Here is a 24,292-nt window from a genome sequence, read left to right on the forward strand (position 1 = left end):
GCATAGTATAAGAATGTATACAAAACAGCCTTGCTGTAAATCAGAAGCACTTACTTACAATCATCACCAAAACAATTATTTATATTTCTAGAGTTAGGGCCAGAGACTCAGTTGGTCTAAACTGGCATAGCTTTATAGCAGTCACTGCACTATGCTGCTTTACACAATCTTGCAAATGCTTGAAAGAATCAGTGTGAATAAAGATATACAGAAAACAGGTCAGGTAAACAAACTGTCAAATTTCACTTTATTTGTATTGAGAAAGTAGGCAACAAACACCACTTGGTACTCAGAGGTGCAAATTCACCATTATTTGCTGGCAAAATGTTAGTATATCAATGCTGGGCACTCTTCATTTCCATGATGGTAGCAAACTGATTTAATCATTTTACAAATCTATAATGAAAGACTGCCACAGAACTATAACTTCAGATGAAAATGTAGCATTTAGTTGTGGTTCTTCCAGGTGACTTTTGCCACTTGGTTCATGATTAGCAGCAAACAATTAAATTTGACCTCAAAGACAAAATGTAAAAGTGTTTGTAGTCATTAAATAATAAGTGTTAGCAGCATACCCAATAAAATACATCTTGTACAAATATACCATTGCACTTTTAACATGTCACAAGCATTTTTCTTACCATTATTTACACAGTAAGTATAGTTTGTATAGAACAGCTAGACTGATATATATTGAAAAATAGTGGAAATGTTAACAGCTCTAGACAAGGTCTAGTGTTGACTCCTTTTGTTCCATACAGTTTCCCAGGATGCTTCATGAAAATTGTGTATGTATACCATTGCATAAAAATAGAATTTACAAAAAGCTTAACTCCCAGTTAACACTTCAGAAGCTTATACTATATTACTGTATTAAATTGTTCACTCACAAGGGAACCATAATGACAACAGAGTCGAGCATCAGCCTCCGATTAAGTTTTGAGATAATACCAAAAGTCCTGCTTATTCAAATACTGTGCTTTATTTCACATTCCAATCACTTAGCTGTGCGACAATTACCCAGTGAGTTCCAAAGGCAGCTCCCGACCACACAAAATCTCCCACTGTCTTGCAAGCAGTGATATTAGTTTCTCACGGCTTTCTGCACTTGGGATAAAGATGTACCACTGGATCTCTCTATTCCCACTGCCTTTATGTTGAGCATTTAACTTTGGGGCACTGAAAGTATCTCCAAAGTGATCCAGTGTTAGGTTCTGCATAAGATCTTGGTTCTGAACGTCATCAAACACAAATGTGAGGGCCTGTGGATATGTCTGATAGCCCATAAGCACTCTGTCTAAATCCCGGATTCGTCTTCCATCTGTGAGTTGATACTTGTCTTTCTTTGGTGGTTCCTTTGCAAATTCAGGTAGCGGGTAACTGATATAATCTTCATTGAAAAGGAACAAATCAGAACTTGTTAAAATGAGTGTTTTAGGCTGAAGTGAACGATTGGCTTGAGCAGTTTCTTCTATACGATTCACTTGAAATGCCAACACATACAGAAGGATATTTAGTGACTGGAAGTTAGCCAAACTGTACATCTTCTCTGCCACTAGAAAAGCAAGGTCCCCAATTTCCTCTTCATTGGGATATATAAACTTTACTCTACTAGAGTGTATCAGTTCATAATTCTCCATTTTTCCTGCAAGCACAAATATACATGAATTTTACTTTACACTCAGTATTACACAATACTTCCCTGTCACGTGGCTAAACATTAGATCCTTTGACACAGTTTGTTGCAGCTGGAACAACTCAAGTTTAGCAATTTATACACAGTTTTTATTTGTATAAAATAAGTGAATAATTTATTTGGATTGGATAATTTTCAGTTCCAATTACAGAATCTTTATGAGTGGTGGTGACGTAAGAGGCAGAAAAAAATAGCTGGATTCTCAGATGACAGATAGTATGTGTCTTGCTAGTAGTTGGAGAGACAAATCAACTTCTGAGTTCTAAATGGATTGAATCCAGTATGGAATCATTGAGAACACAAATATGAAATCCCTTATCACTTTAGCAGATGAACAGACATCTTTAAATGGTCCCTCTGAAAAGACCTTTCTCACAAGTTGTGTGTTATGTCTACTGTTGCATCATGATGTGCACACTGCTCCCTAAGGAGCAAGCTCCTGCGGTAGGAAGAGGATACACTGCTTCTGGTCTACCATAAATGGCTGTAAGTAAAATGCTTTAGACCAGACTTAAGCGATTTCCTTAAAAGCTTTCTTAAAATAATCACAAGCAACATCAAAAAATTCAGCTTTATTTAGAGAACCCTCTGCTAAGTTTAGAAATCTAGCCAAAAGCAGATTTATCACAGCACATTTTAATGGCTGAAGGTACGAATTTAACACATTTTTAAAATCCCTTAAATCTTATCTAATCTGTCATTGTTATTGGTTCATGAATGTACAACCTAACGAGACCAAAAAGGTCCCTCTCCCTGCAGATGTTAAGAGAACTGTTCCTTAAAGAGCTATAACTTACAAGTCTAACCCATAAATATAAGCTACAGCTGTAGATGGCCTAAAAGATTATGAAAGGGATGTGATTTATTGGATTCTATAAAAGGAGAAGGTATATGATCATATTGTCTCCCCCTGTGCAAATGTATTTGAAATTAAACATTTCTGTTCAGACAGGAAAGTCCAGGGTAAACTCACACAAGACTTCAAGTGGAAGTGGAACTGAGTTAACAGGAAGCAAACAATCAATGCATAAAATCTTTCACTTTTGGATTTTTTTAAAATACACATTACACAGTACTTTCTATACTAACCTAAGAGTGTAGAATGGACCATTTACCTGTGTTTTTATCCCCAAATTCAGAGTAGAAGTCCTTATCTACTGGTTCTGGTGAAGGTGTGCGTGCCAGCAGTGACAGCACTGCCATGAGATGCTGTATAAAGGCATGGGTACTGTAACTGTCTCTGGTTAGGCAGGTTACTATATGATCCGCAGAATGTCCTGGAAAAGACAGAACATAAGCCACTTACGTATCTATTTGTAGCTTTACTACAACTTCAGCAGATGTTTATTCACTACCATAGAATATTTCCTGTAGTGACGGATTTGAGATGTGTCATTATTTGGTTAACTAGTTAGAACTGATCCTCTGTCCAAAAGATAAGGGACCCTCCCAGACCCATTGAAAGATTAGAGCATGCACATTCATAAGGTACTTTATTTTGGAACACTGGATGTGAACATTTCTGAATGTAGACATTTAACTGCATGACTGTGCATTACTTTGAAAATGTACCTTCAAAAGAAAACTTAAATTTCTGAAAATATTTTAATTACTGATGTTAAAAGTGAACTAAGTTAAAAGAAAAACTCCCTGCTTTTTTAATTTAATTTGTACACTTACACTTTGATTAAGGTCACCTACAGCATCACCTTTTTATTGTCAGTTTCCTCATTAGGATCTTTGCCACAGCAGAGAGGATATAAGAATGGACATACTGGGTCAGACCAATGGTCCATCTAGCCCAGTATTCTGTCTACTGATAGCGGCCAATGCCAGGTGCTTTAGAGGAAATGAACAAACACGGCAATTACTGTGTGATCAGTCCCCTCATTTAGTCCAGCATCTGGTAATACTTGAACTCTTATATTAAACTCACTAGATTTCAAGTTGACAGAATCCCTTTAAACAGAGTGTAAGGACTGGGTTTCAGTCTTAAAGTCTCCCATAAACTTGCCGTACAAATTGTACCTTCAATCGCAATCTTCACACGACAGGGAAAGCTAAGAACAGAGTTGACAGCTGTAGCACTAACTTTGGATTTCTTTGTTTTGTTGGGTCTCAGGTTCACAACATGAAATGTAATTTTTAATTTTTTATATTTTAATTAAATAACTGGCCTTACTGATGAAAAGTGCTATATAAGACCTAGATATTATTATTCTCTGATGTGGTTTGTTTTTAAGAGAGCTAAGCTACTCTATTATATTATGGTCCCAAGAAGAGCAGGGGTAAAATTTTCAAAACCTCCTAGGCTATTAAGTCACTTGAATCCCTTTGACTTTCATTGAGATTTAGCCATCTAAGTACCTATGTCACTTTTCAAATGGGACAGGTGCTTTTGCAAATGTTACCCTAGGCCAGCTAGAAGTTTAGTGTCTACTTTTGCTGGAGGTCTCTGTTGGCATCACATCACTGAGATGTGAAAATAGGACATACCATGCAATTTTAAAAATTGGTTAGAAGGATGGAATAGAGGCTTCCAGGCATAAACATTTACAATAATTTCTGGAGGCCAAAAGAAAAATTATAATGGGAAATTACATTTAATAAGTGACTTGGATACATTCACATTAAAAATGGAAGGTGCTACAAATTCTTAAGAATGAAAGACTAGGGGAGAATAGTTTTTATTTCCCTTGTTTGCTAGCCCAATGTATCTGGTAAGCGTGTTCAAGCAAACTGGCAGAATGGTCTCTTGGCAAGAGACACTAACTCTGATAACAGAGTAAGAGTCAGGCAAAGTTTGCACCTATTTCATAATATGCTGGGAAATCTCAATTTGTGCACAACTAGATTAAAGAGCTGGATGATCTCTACTCATTAAGCCTGCCAAATAAACCATTAAAACGTAACTTATGTTCAGTGTTTAGAGTTCATTACCATCTCCATTTCTACCATCATTAAATCATTTTCTGCTTTTTGTTTGAATGAAGCTACAGTCACGGATTCAATAATCATCATTATTTTGTACTAGTTCATGGTTATCTGCCTACACAATCTTAACTGCAGAGGCATCACAAGGCTACAAGTTTCAATGAGAGCATTACATAAACACAAATATTTTCCACTTGTGTAGAGCCATCCACTATGCACACAAATTAAGAAAAACATACTCAACATGCAGAGCACACCATTGTCATTCACTGATCACCTAATCCTTCGAGTGCACTGTGCTGTACACATGCATACTTTAAATGTAAATCTTTATCACAGTGCAAAAAGATAGGAAACATTCAATTGGAAAAAGTTCACTCCTGCTTTCCTTGAATGTTTTACACATGGCTGAAGTGACTATTTTCCCCACATTTTATTTCACTTAAGATGAGGAAAGTGTAAAATTTTACAACCCAAAATTATTATTGGGCAACATAAGCCACTGGAAGTGGACAGTGTTTTTCAGCCATGCTTATTTATATAGTGGCACCAGGGTGACATCATAAATGTTAACATATTGGAAATGTGTTAATCATAAAAAGACAGCAGAATAACATGGTGCTCTGTATCAAGAGTGAAGCGAAGACAGGGATGAATTCAAGATGACAGTAGTATCTGTAACTAGAAAAATCTATAGGATAAAATGTTACTCACCAGAAATTCGAAAATATTGATCAAAAAGTCCAACATTCACTGATTGCAGATCGTTAAGTTTTAGCACAAAGCAGCAAGAGAGGTGGAAAGAGCGATTTTCACAATCTGAGTTTTCTTGGTTCCAAAAGTCTAATGAATGAATGAGGAATATAGTATGATAAAGAGCAAGTCATAAAAAGGAAATATGATAAGTTTAGACTACAAACACAATAATTACATTCATATCTTAGTGTGATCTTTATTAAAAATTTAATTATTAATTTCTCCACTGTTGTGCTTGAAACAAAGCCTTGAAAGGCATTTTTCTTTAATGACTACTCATTTAATATTGGAAGATTTCTTTATGCAGATACATTCCAGAAACTCAGACAGGAGAGATAATACTGCATTCAGTGAAAAATTTTCACCGTTACCATCTTTTTATTACTGACCTCGGCACAAAAAGGGGGAGTGTGCTAATAAAGTTTGCGGATGATACAAAGCTGGGAGGTATTGCCAATTTAGAGAGAGACCGGGATATCATACAGGAAGATTTGGATGACCTTGTAAACTGGAGTAATAGCAATAGGATGAAATTTAATAGTGAGAAGTGTAAGGTTATGCATTTAGGGATTAATAACAAGAATTTTAGTTATAAACTGGATGCATCAATTAGAAGTAATGGAGGAGGAGAAGGACTTTGGAGTATTGGTTGACCATAGGATGACTATGAGCCGCCAATGCGATATGGCCGTGAAAAAAGCTAATGCAGTCTTGGGATGCATCAGGTGAGGTATTTCCAGTAGAGATAAGGAGGTTTTAGTACAGTTATACAAGGCACTGGTGAGACCTCATCTGGAATACTCTGTGCAGTTCTGGTCTCCCATGTTTAAGAAGGATGAATTCAAACTGGAACAGGTACAGAGAAGGGCTACTAGGATGATCCGAGGAATGGAAAACCTGTCTTATGAAAGGAGACTCAAGGAGCTTGGCTTGTTTAGCCTAACTAAAAGAAGGTTGAGGGGAGATATGATTGCTCTCTATAAATATATCAGAGGGATAAATACCGGAGAGGGAGAGGAATTATTTAAGCTCAGTACCAATGTGGACACAAGAACAAATGGATATAAACTGGTCATTGGGAAGTTTAGACTTGAAATTAGACGAAGGTTTCTAACCATCAGAGGAGTGAAGTTTTGGAATAGCCTTTCCAGGGAAGCAGTGCGGGCAAAAGACCTTTTTAGCTTCAAGATTAAACTCTATAAGTTTATAGAGGAGATGGTATGATGGGATAACGTGATTTTGGCAATTAATTGATCTTTAAATATTCATGGTAAATAGGCCCAATGGCTTGTGATGGGATGTTAGATGGGGTGGGATCTGAGTTACTACAGAGAATTCTTTCCTGGGCATCTGGCTTGTGAATCTCGCCCATATGCTCAGGGTTTAGCTGATTGCCATATTTGGGGTCAGGAAAGAATTTTCCTCCAGGGTAGATTGAAAGAGGCCCTGGAGGTTTTTCGCCTTCCTCTGTAGCATGGGGCACAGGTCACTTGCTGGAGGATTCTCTGCTCCTTGAAGTCTTTAAATCACGATTTGAGGACTTCAATAGCTCAGACATAGGTGAGAGGTTTTTCAGAGGAGTGAGTGGGTGAGATTCTGTGGCCTGCGTTGTGCCGGGGGTCAGACTAGATGATCATAATGGTCCCTTCTGACCTTAATATCTATGAGGATGATATAACTTGCTTTCAGACTTTCTTAGAGTTTAAAGTATATCACAAAGGCACAGGAGCCCTAAACACATGGACATAGGCTGCACTCAAAGGCAGAGACTAGTCCTAAGATACCACACTTTATGAATGGTAGCTAATAGTTTTCTGAACCTCATCTCTGGTAGTGTACCTGAAATAAGAATCTGGCCCACAATGCATATGCCAGAGTGAACAGAGGACTGTTAAGAGGAAAGAGGTTTATGAAGAAGTCTTATTCTTGCCCAAACCAGAAGAAACCCATCCATCACACGTGCCACTGATCTATAATGAGCCACAGTAACATCATGATGGGAAATCTCTACTTGTGCGCAACTAGATTAGAGCTGGATGATCTCTACTCAGCAACCATGCCAGATAAGCCATTAAAACATAACCCTACTTATATTCAGTGTTCAGAGTTTGTTACTTTCTTCATTTCTGCCCATTCTTTGGTGGAACATGTACTTTGCCTTCTGAAGATGAGCATGTTCAAGGAATGGCTTATACATAATCAAAATAAAATTAGGCAACCTGAATCTAAAAATATTAAACCTCACTCCTGAGAAGACCATCATGTGGTAAACAGGTAGTGCGGACTAGGAGACCCAGTATCAAAAGCAATTGAAGCGTTTTGCTCCTCAAGGGGGCAAATATCGCTGGGAGAATGTCACATTCTCAGGGCCACACTGTGCCATGAACACCACAACTCCCACTGACAAGTACGTCAGTAAATTACTCACATGAAAGAGGAGCACAATACAATCCTTAGGCCTGTCACACATTGCTGTTGACAATGGAATGGCATTTCACTTGTACAGAAAATGCTGGGGATTGCTAAGTAACATCAGAAAGAAGCATGCACAGATGTCATGGAGAAGGGGCTATTTGAGGCGCAGTGCTGGATGAAGACCCAAAACCCTTCTTGCAAGGTAAAGCCTCAGGCACGCATGCATGCTGCAAAGGGCAAGCCTGGAAAAACCCATGATGGGATGTTTAGAGTCCCTTGGCTGCAAAAATAAGCGTGCTAATCAAAATCACCTTGAATATAAAGGAAGACGAGTGTGAATATAGAGGCTCACTTACCACTTAACCCTGCAACTTACTAGAGATTCAAAATTAACCCTTTTTGTCTTACCCAACTGATGCTCATTAGTATGAGTTACAGAATCATCCAACAGAAAGTAAATAGCTTTTGTTGAGAGCAACACACAAGCCGTCACTTCCATATCAGGAGTTTTATAAAATAAAACAGAAGACCACATAAGATGTCTCAGCTCTTCATTTTCCACCTGTAAGACAAATTGTGTTGCTTGATTTTGCACATCTTCACCTCTGACTTGCTAGAAGCAGCTTTTGGGAACTGCTTTTCACGGTAAACCAATGAGAAACCAACATCTGAACACAAAAGGGTGATAATATTTTCCCAATAGTTGCTGAGTACAGCTGTATCGGAAGAGTTGTCCGTAAAACTGTTCTAGTGTGCATGAGATTGAGAATGCGTGAAGTTTTTGTTGTGGTCTAGCCTGCCACAATATTTGACTCCAAGTTTCAAAGAGTTGACGAGGAATTATAAAAAAAATCTAAAACCAGCAAACCTGGCAGAGTTATACCCGCAAAATCTAGTTAAGGAGCTTCTATAAGTAAATGTAAAGTTCACAATGCCTGCCATATCTCAAAGTTCACCACAAACCTTCAAATACTGCTGAGATTAGTTTCAAACAGCTTTATGAAAAAAGGAGGAAGTATGACTAGCAATTAGATCCAGTATTTGTGCTAGGCCACCTGGCTTCTAGTCTAGATTCCCACAAATTTATTCTGCAACCTTGGGCAAGTCACTGAACCTCTGTACCAGCTTCCCCAGGTGTAAAAACAGAAGCAGCACTTGCTCATCTTGGTAAAGCACTCTGAAGGAAAGAGGTTATGTAAAATGCATCTAATACCTCAGACACACGTTATACTGGGAAGTAGAATTAGAATGCATTTTACTATATTAACTTACTGGCATAGTTTCTTAGATGTTATGCCCAGAACACTTGACATCTGTTGAAACTATCTGGTGAAATTTGAATGGCACGCAACTACATTCCCTCAATTGTTTGTAACTTCCTAACTCTTACTGAAAAAAAGAGCTGCACCCTTGGAGAAACACTGTGTTCAAGACAAATATGACATTAATTTAGGTACTGATCCTGCACTGAGGACCTTGCGGCCAGACCCAGAGCTTTGTAGGGCCCCAACAACTTCCGTGAGGCTCAGCACAGGGGCTCACTCAATTGGAAGCATTTACAGGATTGGGGTCTTGATTAGCAACTTCCAGATTTAGGAGTATCTATTATGTTCTGGGTTTAAGTTTGAACAAGAAAGGTTTTTAAATACATTTCTAGTTTTAAAAGGTTGATGGCAGCCTGCATAAAGTGTCCCTAATTTGCGCACAATACCTCAGCAATGTTGTTATGGAAAAACTCCACAATCGCATTTCCTTTTAGCCCAGCCACATACTGAAGAGATGAAGAGATTGGAAGATAAGATGGAATTTGGTTATCTTCTGTAATTTTCTGCATCAGAAATTCAGATGGATATAAAGATGATAGCGTCAAACAAGGCTTGCAAAAGCTAGGAGGCAGAAGAGATCAAGAAACATCACAACAGAATGCACACTCAAAAACTGTAACTAACAAGTAGAGATGCAGAGTTTTTCCCCACATAAGCAACATTCATACTTTAAATTCCATTCAGTAGTTCAGAACAGGAGATTTGTGGTTTTAATAGCAGCGTACTATATCTTTTCTCAATGGACTTCCTGTTCACTACATAAATTATTTTACTTTAACATCTTTGTCGTTTGCTTTCCTTCTACTAGGTTTCAGGCAAAATGCAAAGCTTCCTTTCACAAGCGCATACAATAGGTTGTAAACATAAAGCAGAGCAGCAGGTGTGAACTGTCAACTGATATTGTATAACTCTGTATCCAGAGTGAAAGGAAAGACGCTACAAGTACTAGTGGCCTGATTTTCATACACCCAGGCCCTGCTGCACTGTTAAACATAAGTTTCCAGTAACATCTGGTAAGGCCAGATTAATTTCAACGCTGTACCATATGTATTTTAAGGGAGTCAATTACCCTGTTGTCTGGCCGTGTCTGTTTTTTGAATCCAAGAGGTGCTTTCTTACTGATTCCAAACTGTTAGAAGCTTTCAAAATAACTATAGTTTTAACGTCCTGCAGAAGTGTCCTCAAAAGACTGTAGATTCTTAGAAAATGGAATTTTTCATGAGGTAGAACAAATACTGCTGTAACAAATTTGTGTCCGATGAGTAATTCTAGCACATGTCCATCTGAAAGTGACCCTTTCTGCTGGATGGGATGATTGGTCGGATGCAACACAACAGAAGCCAGTGGAATCCTGCTCAGCTGGAATACATTTCTTGCATCTTCTGAGTCTATACATTTAGCTGGCATTACATTAAAATCAACCTTTACTATGTGCAAATGCTGGGGTGTCAGAAATATCCAACAAGGATGGAATGCATAGTGACTCTGTTCAGCAGATTTATACAATGTGGAATGAAGTGCAGAACACAAGGCATGGTCAGACCATGCTCTGTTATCACCCACTGATTCTGGTAGACGCAAGGCTTTCTGAACATCAGTTTTATTACTGTAAACTAGGTAAGTTGGGAAGCAACCTTTTATCTCCATGTCATCTGGTGAAATGTGATAAAATCCCATCAGTTGGTAGACAAATTCTTGCAAGCTTGCTTTGCCACAGTACAATGTGGAACTTGAAAACAGGGACGTGCAGCTTTGAGAGCAGCATGTTTGTAAACAGGAATAGAAATCCTGAAGATTTTGGGAATCCGAAATGACAAATAGGCAGTTGTCATTATTTCTCACCTTGAGGGTTAAACATATTTCTGGCATGAGAAAGCCAAACTCTGTAAGATCTGAATATGGAAAGCACAGTGCTAGTTTCAAGGCAGCTGGGATATGTTGGCAGCTGCCTTTTGAATCTTGATGAGGAATCTCAAATACAGTTACTACACTATCAGTCAAAACCAAACAAGAGGCAAACTGCCTGACTCCTCCTTTATGAACCTGAATAGAAAAACTCCACAGAACTTTGACTACGTCTATGCTCTCTGCTCTTGTGCTATCCAGAGCTGGTGGGGCAATATCTGAAGTAGCACTGAACTCGAAAGTCTGGTCTCCAAGTCCCATTTCAAAATAGCCGTCTTCAGTATCCGTGACACTGGAATCACTCACAGGGCTCCCTTTATTTTCTATTTCAGTAGAGGAGGAGGGTGATCTCTGCAAAGCCTGTGCTATCAAGGTGGAGAGGTGCTGGATAAAATCCTGGTTGGTGGCAGTGTATGACATACATGTAAAAGGCAAGATGATGGTGTTACGAGGGTCGGACAATGCACCATGTTCTTCATCTGAATGGTCCAAACTTCAGAAACAGAAAAAACAACAGTAAGTGTAAGGTTGATTTTAAGAGGAGTCATACCTAACTAAGACCTTTTCTACTGCGTATCAAGACATTGGTTCTCAAGCCTATACAATCACTTCAAGAGAAAGTATAACACAGTGTAGTTTGTACAGAATCTGTGTGTTCTGCAGCCACCAATTTTTAACACAAGACTGGTATAACTTAACCCATAGAGCACTGACAAGTGTACAGAAGAACTCATGTGTTCACTTATCTTCTCTTCCTCATCCTTAATAAATTTAATCAACACAGGTGAACTGATAGTTTAATCAGTATTAAAGCAGGATGGCACCTTGTCACTTGATCACTCCACTATACAGCCACTGAGGCAGTTGTGGACTTTCAAATACATCCCACAGTTCAAAAGAGAACTTTAATGAAATTTCATGAAGAAATTTTCAAGCTGAGAAAAATAGGGGCAGAGTTCCAGACACAGGAACATGTTCTGGTTTAAAGGCCAGGACTGTGTCCCGAGACACACAGTGTCCAGAGACATTTGACAACTATTATAATCAGATTTATATTAGAAGTTAGTCATTTTATCTCACCAAATGTGATGACCTCTTCCATATTCTTTTGATAAGTCCAACAGAGAAGTAGGCACCTAAGGAGAAGAAAGGAAGGTCAAGGAGCTGCCACATTGTATTTAACGAACATACATCATACAACATCATACAAACTTCAGTAAACACTGTTGTAGTCATAGAACAATATTAATCAATATAGGGTTCTTGAGCTGTTTATAGTCTGTCAGATCAACAAGTGGTTGAATCCAAAGGTGCGGCTGGTATGCCTCTTGTACTACTTGGTAATTAATTTTCACTTAAAGGACCTCATTAGAGGACCTTATTTTGCCAACATTACTTCAGCAGCCTGAACATCTCATGAGGTAGGCAGATATAGGTTCTATTCCTGGCTCAATTTCCCCACCTGTAAAATGGTTATTTACCTACCTCACTGGGTTGTTGTGAGACTGCGTATAAAAAGCAGTCTGAGATCTTTGGATGAAGGATGCTATGCAGTGCAAAACTTTACTGCAGATGGGTACAGGGAGGCATAGAGAGATAAAAGGACTTGTTGAAGATCTCTTTAAGCCAGTGGCAGATCAAAGGCACCAGCTGACTCAGCCTTGTATTCAGGAATGCTCCCAACATTGCTTAACAAATGCAAGTAGCGGTGAAGGAGCCATCAAGAACCTGGAGTCTGGATGGGGAAAACTGAAGCTACCCTGATTTTCCCTATCAGCACCAAAGAGAAACTTTTCCCACCCAGCAGCAAGAGGATAGCTATCCCCCCTGCCACCATCCATCCTACCTTCAAGCAACCACACAGGAGAGAGAGAGAGAGAGAGGGAGCCCCACCCTCCAACTTAGCAGCTAGGTGGATGTTAGTGACAGTGATGCGATACTGACATTATGTCAATATGTCATGGCACTGAACTGCAACATCACAATGCAAATACTGTGAAGCAAGCTCAGGACACTACATTCCTGTTCTCTGCAACTCCATACACTACTTGAGTGGTTCTAAAATATTAGAAGGTGGACCAAGCCCTCTAGCACTACAGAAGAGGTTACATTCAGTTCAGGTGGAAGAAAACTGAAAGTCAGTATTGTGTCCAAGGGACTGAAAGCTGTCAGTTACTGCAAATTAGGTCTTTAGTTCTTAGTCCATTAGAGCTGGAGAGGCAGTGGGTTTGCCTTTAGCCCTCGATACCTTGCTTAAAAGTTGAAAACTGATTTTATACCCTATTTATTATAAAAGTTCAGAGTAAAAAATTTAGCTTCAATATTTTACAAACGGAAACCTCTTAATAACTGGTAAGTAATTTGGGGCTAACTTTTCTTTGCCCCATTACAATAGATCACATACTACAGAAATAATCAGATTTACAGGAAAATTCTGCTGTGGATTATTTTTAACAAGAAGAGTTATTGCTCCAGGAAAAACCATAAATTAAAAACAATTTTTAAACAGAAGGGACATGGGAAGAGAATTACAGTTACCTGATTTCTGTATCTGGAGTCTAATATGTCAGAGCATCTCTGGGTAACTGTATGGTCTGTAGGAGTCGAACTACTGGATGGCGATAAACTGCTGGCTAGGGCTGTTTTTCTACAAATTATTTCTAGAACAAATACAAATAGCTCTTAAAAGAATGTTAAAACAAAACCAAAACACATTATCTAACTGCAACTGTATGACAAGTATTCTTAAAATATCTAAGCAAAACTTGACAAGCAGTCATTAATACAGTAGAGGATAGCTTCATACAACAGATTGTACCAATCAAAGGAAGTCAGTTTATATGGTGAATTGAAGTCTTACTATGGAGGCATCAGTAGCTGCAGTGAGATCTGCACTTAGAGCAGGACTTTCAAACAAATGATTGGATTTAGCCTCCACATTTGGTACAATAAACTCAGTAGTTATCTGAAGAATAATGTATTTTAAACATTTATTGGCTGGTAGAGCAATGCTGAAAAATGCAGTGCTTCCTTTGAGATTTTCTCTCACCTCTTTATGTTCTATTAGTTTACAGCTACAAAATCCCACCAAATCCAAACCCTTCACACACATGCATACTCAGATAACTCAAATGTGGCTGCTATTCCACATACTAATCCTAAACCGTTATTTTACCTGATTCAGAATAGCTGATTTGAGTTACACAAGGATTAGCTGTCCAAACTACATTGCCTGAGTGTGTATAAGCAAGGGTTGTATGGGAAGCTCTATAATATTAATAGTGTTTATGCACGTGATATAGTGAATCAATTTTTCAATGCTACCAATAATAAGGATTGTTTTATATCAGCACTTCATACAAATACTTTTAATTAATGATTAGAAACCAGTGTTCCTGGACAATTTATTGATATTATAATTCTTGATGTGAAGTACAGGACTTGTACAGAAGTTATGGATGCAACTTTCTAGATCGGCTTTAAAAGATCATAAAGTCAAATCAAACATTCTTTCCCAACTCAGATGAAAAAAATTATTTCCTCAGGGGAAACACTGCTTTAACTACGTAGGGAACAAAAGTAGCTAAGAGGCCGCTTAAGCATTATTTCTGGTATATTGTTTCCTGTCTAGCTACTTACATCTCTCCCATAAGCAATTTACTGTAACATTTAATGTGATTAATATATCATGGAAACAGATGTTGTCTTGAAAGACAGCAAAGAATACAGCTCATAAAAGCAATGTGTCAGGGAGTGCAGTTCAGTTCTTGGTAGTTCCAAGACTAACGGTGAAACTGATAATTAGATTGCATATTTCAAAATTTCTAACTAGAACTCTTAAAATCAAGTGAGATTTAAAAAATCCCCTTTCTGGATGCCCAAATACTTACAATTATTAAGTCTTATAGATTAACTCCAATAGTAGCCAGCTGTGTTATTGGACTTCTTTTCCAACATTTTTTCTTTAATTTTAGCCTTTCCCATCTTGTTACTAAAACAACTTACTTTTGAAGTTTTAAGGTAAATAAATTTTAATCCTTTTTCCTTTCACTACCTTTCTTGCAGCAAATTTCTACAAGATGACTGGTCCGTTCAGTCAATAAGTCTCCGGTTCTTTCAGTCTACAATTTAACATACTCCTAATCATTTACAACAGGAAAAAGAATAAATCTAAATATTTCCCAACGATTTTTTAATTCCAATTTTTGCAGCTATTTCCCACCTTCCTTTTACTTCTTCATGGATAACCATCTAAAGCTACATGTTGATATATTATAACAAAAACTCCACTCTCAAGCAATGACCTAGAATATGGAATACTTTAGTACTTGGAAAAGCAATTACAGAATCAAAATACCAAACACAAATTAAGTAGCAGCTGCCCAGAGTTTAGAAAAATTGACTGCATTTTATCTGTAGATTACAAAAGAAATCTAAAATAGATTGAAAGGTTAGGTGAGGTACATAAAAAGGTAACCAAATCTGCTTTGAGATGTCGGTTCCCCTATTGGTCACATACAAATAATCATGTGAGTGCTATCATAACGATCTTTGCCTTCTCATAGAAGATGATGTTGGGGAAACCCCATGAGATTTTGCAGAAATGCTGGTAACATCTTGTTCTTTCCCAGAGTAGGAGCACGAGCTTTGGACACTTCCACCTCCCTCACCCGGACTAAAATGTTTACAGGAAAACGGTCAACTGCTTCCCATCCTAACCCATACGACCGACATACTCCCTTGTTTGCAATACCATCTTAAGGAATTAGAAATAGTCTTAACCCCTACCATGTGTTTCCATTTAATCATTTTCTGTGTTTCTAACTGAACTGAAGCCAAAAAAGCTCAGTGATGTTCACTTATCCTCAGTCACGCATCAGCATTCCTGTAAATCAGCAGGAATGAGCATAGCTCTATAAATAGTGTTAATGGCTGCTGCAAAAGCAGTACACAGAGCACAAAGCCTTTTTGGGTATGCCCCATTTATGCAGTTGGTTTGCTTTTATGAACATTTGTCAAAAGGATTTTGGCACAATGGGTATACCGAGATCACAGGGTTAGAATCAGTGTGATAACCCTCATGTTAATATTACTATGGATGTTTTTCTCTGCTCCCCTTTTCTACCTTCTTTCAGGTTTCCTGACTTAACTGTGTCTCTTGTCAAAAAGCAACATGGGAACAACCACCACATCAATACCCTCTTATTATCCCAACACCAAAAAGGGAAGAAAAAACATTTTAAAGCATCGCTGTACATATAGGTTTGCCATTAGAGCACTAGAGCTTTGTCTACATTAGGAAAACCTGGATGTGTAATCCTCCACCAGTGATTTGAGCAGGATTAGATACAGTGGTAAAAAGATTTGCACCAGGTTTATGCTACAAGCTACCTCAGTTAACACCACCAGAGGAAAACTACAGGTCAGAATTTTGCCAATATAAATATAACTTAGAAGTCTGGGACAATACCCGTTTGCCTTTACGCTTCAACTGATGCTGACAAAGCCCCATATTCAGTATATAAACTTCATGTATATCAATGCAGCCTAGAAAAACAGGACCAAGAGGCCCAGCCCAGCAGCACGATACATACATGATTACCTTGGCTGGAGCTGACAGGATGAGGCAGAGAAGAAGAGGAAGGATGAACAGTAAGAGAACAGTTTGATTTGGAGCTGGCAGCAGTGAGCCTGGAGTCCTCACTGATCTAATAAAGAAAGTACGTAGTGGTTAAAGAAACAAGAATCTAGCGCCACTGACAATAAACATACAGAGCAAATATTAGATCCAAGAACTCAAACAAATCCACATAATCACATGGCTTGTTTTCTGTGAAAGCTCAGCTGTCATTAACAATTTTCAGTTCACATCCATTCAAGTCTATATTTTATTTTCTGTTACAGTGAAATCCTGTTATAAGGATCCATTCTGGAAAATGCCATTTTGATTATACTGATAATATTAACCAGTTATATCTAGACTGATGGAATAGTGCATTTCGCAAGTCAGACGACTGACTAAAAGGACAGAGCAACTTCTGGTAGTTTTTCTAATGCCAAGTCTGGACAGTCTGGTTATAACTGGCCTCACAGCCACAATCAAAAGTGCAAACCTGAAACATACTTTAACTGCAGGTGAGAGGTACGCAGGATACGTCTACACTACGAGAGAGGGGTGTGCTTCCCCTGTTCAGGTACACCAGGGGTGGCCACCATGTGGCTCTGGAGCTGCATGCGGCTCTTCAGAAGTTAATATGCAGCTCCTTGCATAGGCACTAACTCCAGGGCTGGAGCTATAGATGCTAAGTTTCCAGTGTGCCTGGGGGTGTTCAGTGCTCAACCCCCTGCTCCGCCGCCCCAGGCCCTGCCCCCACTCCACCCCTTCCCCTGAGCCTGTCATGCCCTTGCTTTTCCCCACTCCCCACCAGAGCCTCCAGTGTAACGCATAACAGCTGATCGCGGTGGGCAGGAGTGGGGAGGGAGTGGGATTGGTGGGGCTGCCAGCGGGCAGGAGGTGCTGCAGGTTGGAGTGGAAGGAGCAGATGGGGGGCTGCTGACGTATTAGTGTGGCTCTTTGGCAATGTACATTGGTAAATTCTGGCTCCTTCTCAGGCTCAGGTTGGCCGCCCCTGATGTACACATTCGCACTAGCTCTCATTGAGTACAAACGGCAGTGTAGCAGCAGTAGCATGGGCAGCAGAAGCACAGCTGAGATGTGACAAGTACAAAAGAGCCAGAAACTGGTGGGTACGCACTCCGCTGCTAGCCACGCTATCACAGCTACACTTCTATTTATACTTGCTCATATACTCAATGAGAGCAAGTGTGAGTATGTGTACCTGAGCAGGGGAACTGCCCTCCTAGCTCACACTGCAGGCACAGTTCAGAGGTGGGACAGTCTCACCTGACTTTGATTCCCCGAGGAAACAAAATCAAAGAAATCCCCACCAGTGCCAACAGGGAAGGTCTTTTAAAAAATTATTTAAATACTTTACTGCACAATCAGTGGACATTGTTTTTAGTGATCATCTTTGAATGGACTTTACAACTTATAACATGGACCAGCACAGCTGTGCTTCTCATCAAGTTAGCCACTCTGTATATTGTGAAGTCATTCTACCTATCCCTCCTCCTTCTCATCTGCCAGATCACCACAGAAAGGAAGGCATAGAAGACATTACTGCAGTTAAAGGAACAGAACAGGAAAAACGTGCAAAATTGCTGCATTTAAAGTTCATCAGACGTTAAAGCAAGCAAGCAGAGCATGTTTTGTAGAAGTTGTTACAAAACAGATGCTTCATTAGTAAGCCAAATAGATCCACCAGTAATTTGAGATATTATTTAAGTCTTGTAGAATATCTTAGTTTTTTTTTTTTCCCCCCAAGCAGCACATTGTCCATGTTTTACTCACATGGTTTCTAGCCCCTGATCCTCCTTCCTCTTAAAAACTCACCTTCTTATCAGAGTTATTCAACTTGTACTTAACCTCCTTTGCTTTTTGAATAGCTTTCAACACTTCTACAGTGTCAAGTTCCTTTTCTGTGGTACTGATATTATCCAAACAGACCTGAATAAAATCCATAAAGACAAATTGTTTGGTTAAGCCTCAATAACAATACTGAAAGAATGATGCACTCATTGAAGCAAGACACCACCACTATTTTGAGATGACCACTGTCTGTTTACACGAATACAAACATTTAAAGTAATCTGGTACCATAATGGAAAACTAAGTACATCTGTAGGGTTACTTTTCATGGAAAACCAGACCTTCCCACCCTAACTCCCAAAGGACTGAGACAACTTTCAATGCAAGTTCAAAAATGCCTGAAAAGCTATTTTCACACCTTTCTAGCAAACACTGTGTTCAAATGTAAATGTGCTGCTTCTCTATTCACACAAGGCCTTAAGTTTTCTTCCCACAGCTGACATTGCCAGGAGTAAGATGGTTTCATTCTCTAAAATAGAGAATCTCTACAACACATAGCAAACATTTAAAGACAGGTTTCAGAGTAACAGCCGTGTTAGTCTGTATTCGCAAAAAGAAAAGGAGTACTTGTGGCATCTTAGAGACTAACCAATTTATTTGAGCATAAGCTTTCGTGAGCTACAGCTCACTTCATCAGATGCATACCGTGGAAACTGCAGCAGACTTTATATATACACAGAGAATATGAAACAATACCTCCTCCCACCCCACTGTCCTGCTGGTAATAGCTTATCTAAAGTGATCATCAGGTGGGCCATTTCCAGCACAAATCCAGGTTTTCTCACCCTCCACCCCCCCACACAAATTCACTCTCCTGCTGGTGATAGCCCATCCAAAGTGACAACTCTTTACACAATGTGCATGACAATCAAGTTGGGCTATTTCCTGCACAAATCCAGGTTTTCTCACATCCCCCCCACCCCCATACACACACAAACTCACTCTCCTGCTGGTAATAGCTCATCCAAACTGACCACTCTTCAAGTTTAAATCCAAGTCAAATCCAAATCACTTTAGATAAGCTATTACCAGCAGGACAGTGGGGTGGGAGGAGGTATTGTTTCATATTCTCTGTGTATATATAAAGTCTGCTGCAGTTTCCACGATATGCATCTGATGAAGTGAGCTGTAGCTCACGAAAGCTTATGCTCAAATAAATTGGTTAGTCTCTAAGGTGCCACAAGTACTCCTTTTCTTTTTACAAACATTTAAAGGAATTTTTGCAAATTTAACAGCTGTGCAAAAAAAGCTGAACTAGCCACTTGTTTTCTCTACAGATTTTAGAAAATAAAAAGATTTTTAGGTACTGAATTCAAATAAAAATTCCAAGTGGCTTACCTCTGAGGCTCTGTCCCCAAATTGGGCTAGCACTTTGGTCCTGTAATCAGGAATGATGCTCAAAGGATTGTTGGATAAGACCACCTTTTCTAAACATGGAAGGCTTCCTATATTTCTTATTTCGTCAATCTGAAAATATTTGCATATAAATATAGGTGTCACTCAAAGTTGCATTCTTTGAAAATGAGCATATGTATAAATGTATGAAGTATAGGGTGTATACAACAGGAAAACTATAATAATGCTGCAAGCACAAAGACCTATTATAATCCGTATTTTAACTTTGAAACCAACTGCCCATAACCTGAAGGACAATTTGTTAAAATTAATTTTATTGTTGCAATGAAGCTAATCAGTTACCTGATCTATTTTGTTGCTGCTAAGATCCAGGTTGACTAGTGAGTACAGTTTGTTAAGGCCACACAGCCTTTCCAGAAGGTTTCCTGCTAAATTCAGAGTTTTAATGTTCCCAAGTTTTGTATGAACACCCTCCAACGATGCAAGTTTGTTGTAGGATAGGTCCAGATGAATGAGGTTGTAAAGATGCTGCAACACCAGAACACAACAGCAACATCACAGACCAATTCAGTCAAATTAAATAACATCTATTGGAGACACTGTGCTAAGGCTCACCCCAGCTGTGTGCAAGATTAAAATGCACACTAGCCAGCAAAAATTTGTGCATAGTCTCATTCACCCATGTGGGCCCATGTAGGGAGGGAGAGATTCCCCTGGCTCAGTTCTACAGACCCACATTGCCTTCATTGCCAGCTGGTTGCTATGCAAAATGATAAGAACTGCAGGGGAGCTGGTGAAACAAGAAAAGGGAGAGGGAAAATGGAGGACTGAAAGTAGTATATGGTGGAGCATGGACATGGAGGGAGCTAGCCCAAATTGTTTTTAATGATGTCAGAATGTAATCTTTACAGTTAATGCACTATGCATGAGAAAGGCAGCCAACACAAAGTCCAAACGAAGAAGCTCTGTGCTCTCACATCCCAAGACTTCGGAGACAAAAGTGAATCCTCAATAATGTCACTGACCTGTACATTCTCTATTAGCGACACGTCATTGTGACTCAATTCTAGGAATTCAATCTTCGGAATTAGTTTCTGGAAGAAAAGAAATGGTTTTATGCAGTAAAATGCCCTTTTGCTTCTGCCAATCGGCCCACATTTGCCAGGCTGTCAGCTGATTAATGATAAAGAAAAAGGCATATTTGTATGTCCTGAGTCTCTAAAGTAAAAAGAACAAAACCAAAAAACAATCACTCACTCACACATATGGTAGTTCAGCAACCTAAGTGGCACCAGGCACTTCTTGAAAAAAACATTAGCTCTACTTTGAGAAGTAAGGTCAAGTTCTACTTTGAAATTCTGGCTTCATACTCAGTACTAATGTGCTATCTCCCAATTAAGCCAATCATTACAGCCCAAGCTCATTTGAGATGTTTCATCTTAGTAGGGATGGGTATTTGGGTTATGCAGCAATCCGGATAAAGCTAAAAATTGCAAGAGTCAGCTCGAGAGAGGGCTTTGGATTCTTCGACCATAGGATGTTGTTCCGGGAAGAAGAATTTCTAGGAAGAGATGGGATCCACCTAATGAAGAAAGGGAAGAGCATCTTTGGAGGCAGGCTTGCTAACCTAGTGAGGAAGGCTTTAAACTAGGTTCACCGGGGGATGGTGACCTAAACCAAGAGGTAAACGGGGGAGTGGGATACCAGGAGGAAACGCAAGGAGGAGGGTACAAGACGGGAAGCCTCCTGATTCATACTGAGAAAGTAGGGCAATCAGCTAGTTATCTTAGGTGCATGTACACGAACGCAAGAAGCCTGGGAAACAAACAGGAAGAATTGGAAATCCTGGCACAATCAAGGAACTATGATGTGACTGGAATAACAGAAACTTGGTGGGGCAGTTCACATGACTGGAGCACTGTCATGGATAGGTATAAACCAGAGGTGGGCAAACTATGGCCCATGGGCCCGACCATCCTGCACAGCCCCTAACCTCCCGGATGGCCCCTCTCCCAGTTCTCTGGCCCCTCCCCAGTTCTCCCCCCTCTCCTGCAGCCTCAGCGAACTGTGCCACCAGCACTCTGACCCACCACTCCTGCCAGGCAGTGTGGTGGCGTGGCTAGCTCCAGCATGATAAGGGGGTGGGAGGTCCCGGGGGGCAGTCAGGCGACAGGGGGGGCTGGATAGGCATGGGAGTCCCAGGGGGCCTATTAGGGGGCAGGGCAGTCCGGGGGCAGGGAGCAGAGGGGGGGTTGGATAGGTGTGGGAGTCCCGGGGGGCCTATCAGGGGGCAGGGGTGTGGTTAGGGGTTGGGGCAGTCAGGGGACAGGGAGAAGGGGTGGTTGGATAGGGGGTGGGATCCTGGGGGGAAAATTAGGGGTGGGGGTCCCGGGAGGGGATGGTCAGGGGACAAGGAGCAGGGGCGGCTGGATGGGTCGGGGATTCTGAGGTGGGCAGTCGGGGGGGCGGGAAGTAGGAGGGGGCGGATAGGAGATGGGGGCCAGGCTGTTTGCGGACACACAGCCTTTCCTACCTGGCCTTCCATATAGTTTTGCAACCCCTATGTGGCCCTCTTGCCAAAAAGTTTGCCCACCCCTGGTATAAACTGTTCAGAAAGGACAGGTACAGATGGAAAGGTGGAGGAGTTGCATGGTATGTAAGAGAGCGGTATGATTACTCAGAGCTCCAGTTTGAAACTGGAGAAAAGCCTGTTGAGAGTCTTTGGGTTAAGTTTAGAGGTGAGAGCAACAAGGGTGATGTCGTGATGAGCGTGTGCTATAGACCACCGGATCAGAAGGATGAGGTAGACGAGGCTTTCTTCGGACAACTAACTGAAGTTTCCAGATCACAGGCCCTGGTACGAATGGGGGACTTTAATCACCCTGACATCTGCTGGCAGAGCAACACAACAATGCACAGACAATCCAGGAAGTTTTTGGAAAGCGTTGGGGACAACTTCCTGGTACAAGTGCTGGAAAAACCGACTAAGGGCCGTGCTCCTCTTGACCTGCTGCTTACAAACAGGAAAGAATTGGTAGGCGAAGTAAAAGTGGGTGGCAACCTCGGCACCAATGACCTTGCAATGGTTGTGTTCAGGATCCTCAAAAAAGGAAGAAAGGAGAGTAGCAAAATACAGACCCTAGACTTCAGAAAAGCAGACTTAGACTCCCTCAGAGAACTGATCGGCAGGATCCCCTGGGAAGCTAATGTGAGGGGGCAAGGAATCCAGGAGAGCTGGCTATATTTTAAAGAAGCCTTATTGAGGGCGCAGCAACAAACCATCCCGAAGTGCAGAAAGAATAGCAAATATGGCAGGCGACCAGTTTGGCTTAACAGTGAAATCTTTGGTGAGCTTGAACTTAAAAAGGAAGCTTCCAACAAGTGGAAATTTAGACAGATGACTAGGGAGGACTATAAAAATATTGCTAGAGCATGCAGGGGTGTAATCAGGAAGGCCAAGGCACAACTGGAGTTGCAGCTAGCAAAGGATGTTAAGGGTAACAAGAAGGGTTTCTACAAGTATGTTAGCAACAAGGTGGTGGTCAGGGAAAGTGTGGGAGCCTTACTGAATGGGGGAGGCATCATAGTGCCTTAAGTACTCAATGCTTTTTTTGCCTCGGTCCTCACAGACAAGGTCAGCTCCTAGACTGCTGCACTGGGCCATACAGTATGGGGAGGAGGTGAGCAGCCCTCAGTGGTGAAAGAACAGGTTAAGAACTATTTAGAAGAGCTGGACATGCACAAGTCCATGGGTCCAGATATAATGCATCCAAGGGTGGTGATGGAGTTGGCTGATGTGATTGCAGAACCATTGGCCATTATCTTTGAAAATTCATGGCGACCCAGGGAGGTCCCGGACTATTGGAAAAAGGCAAGTATAATGCCCATATTTTAAAAAGGGAAGAAAGAGAACATGGGAAACTACACACCCATCAGCCTCACTTCAGTCCCCGGCAAAATCACAGAGCAGGTGCTCAAGGAATCCATTTTGAAGCACTTGGAGGAGAGGAAGGTGATCAGGAACAGTCAACGTGGATTCACCAAGGGCAAGTCATGCCTGACCAACCTGATTGCCTTCTATGATGTGATAACTGACTCTGTGGATATGGGGAAAGCAGATGATGTGATATATCTTGACTTTAGCAAAGCTTTTGATACAGTCTCCCACAGTATTCCTGCCAGCAAGTTAAAAAAGTATGGATTAGATGAATGGTCTATAAGGTGGACAGAAAGCTGGCTAGATTGTTGGGATCAACAGGTAGTGATCAACAGCTCAATGTCTAGATGGCAGCCGGTATCAAGAGGAGTACTCCAGGGGTCGGTCCTGGGGCCAGTTTTGTTCAACATCTTTATCAATGATCTGGATGATGGGATTAATTGCACCCTCAGCAAGTTTGCAGATGACACTAAACTGGG

At 40.4% G+C, this 24,292-nt stretch overlaps 1 protein-coding gene across 10 annotated transcripts in view; it reads right to left on the minus strand.

Moving 5' to 3' along the window:
• Window positions 1-219: 219 nt before the first annotated feature.
• The window catches only part of NISCH (nischarin), a 59,996-nt gene continuing 35,923 nt past the window's right edge, over window positions 220-24,292 (minus strand). For 3 of the 10 annotated variants that reach the window (XM_073352450.1, XM_073352447.1, XM_073352452.1), the window contains 13 exons: window positions 20,902-20,970; window positions 20,219-20,404; window positions 19,859-19,987; window positions 18,485-18,598; window positions 16,634-16,739; window positions 13,570-13,691; window positions 12,112-12,167; window positions 10,196-11,524; window positions 9,513-9,687; window positions 8,210-8,363; window positions 5,345-5,473; window positions 2,812-2,973; window positions 220-1,645 (listed from right to left, as the gene is read on the minus strand). In XM_073352450.1, coding sequence (XP_073208551.1) covers window positions 1,017-1,645; window positions 2,812-2,973; window positions 5,345-5,473; window positions 8,210-8,363; window positions 9,513-9,687; window positions 10,196-11,524; window positions 12,112-12,167; window positions 13,570-13,691; window positions 16,634-16,739; window positions 18,485-18,598; window positions 19,859-19,987; window positions 20,219-20,404; window positions 20,902-20,970 — 3,360 coding nt within the window. In that variant the 3' untranslated portion in view covers window positions 220-1,016. Of the gene's footprint in view, window positions 1,646-2,811; window positions 2,974-5,344; window positions 5,474-8,209; window positions 8,364-9,512; window positions 9,688-10,195; window positions 11,525-12,111; window positions 12,168-13,569; window positions 13,692-16,625; window positions 16,740-18,484; window positions 18,599-19,858; window positions 19,988-20,218; window positions 20,405-20,901; window positions 20,971-24,292 lie in introns of those variants that run through there. The other 7 variants (XM_073352449.1, XM_073352448.1, XM_073352451.1 and 4 more) reach the window with 7 other exon arrangements.

The sequence above is a fragment of the Lepidochelys kempii genome, chromosome 7, assembly GCF_965140265.1.
Source record: "Lepidochelys kempii isolate rLepKem1 chromosome 7, rLepKem1.hap2, whole genome shotgun sequence".
NCBI lineage: Eukaryota > Metazoa > Chordata > Testudines > Cheloniidae > Lepidochelys > Lepidochelys kempii.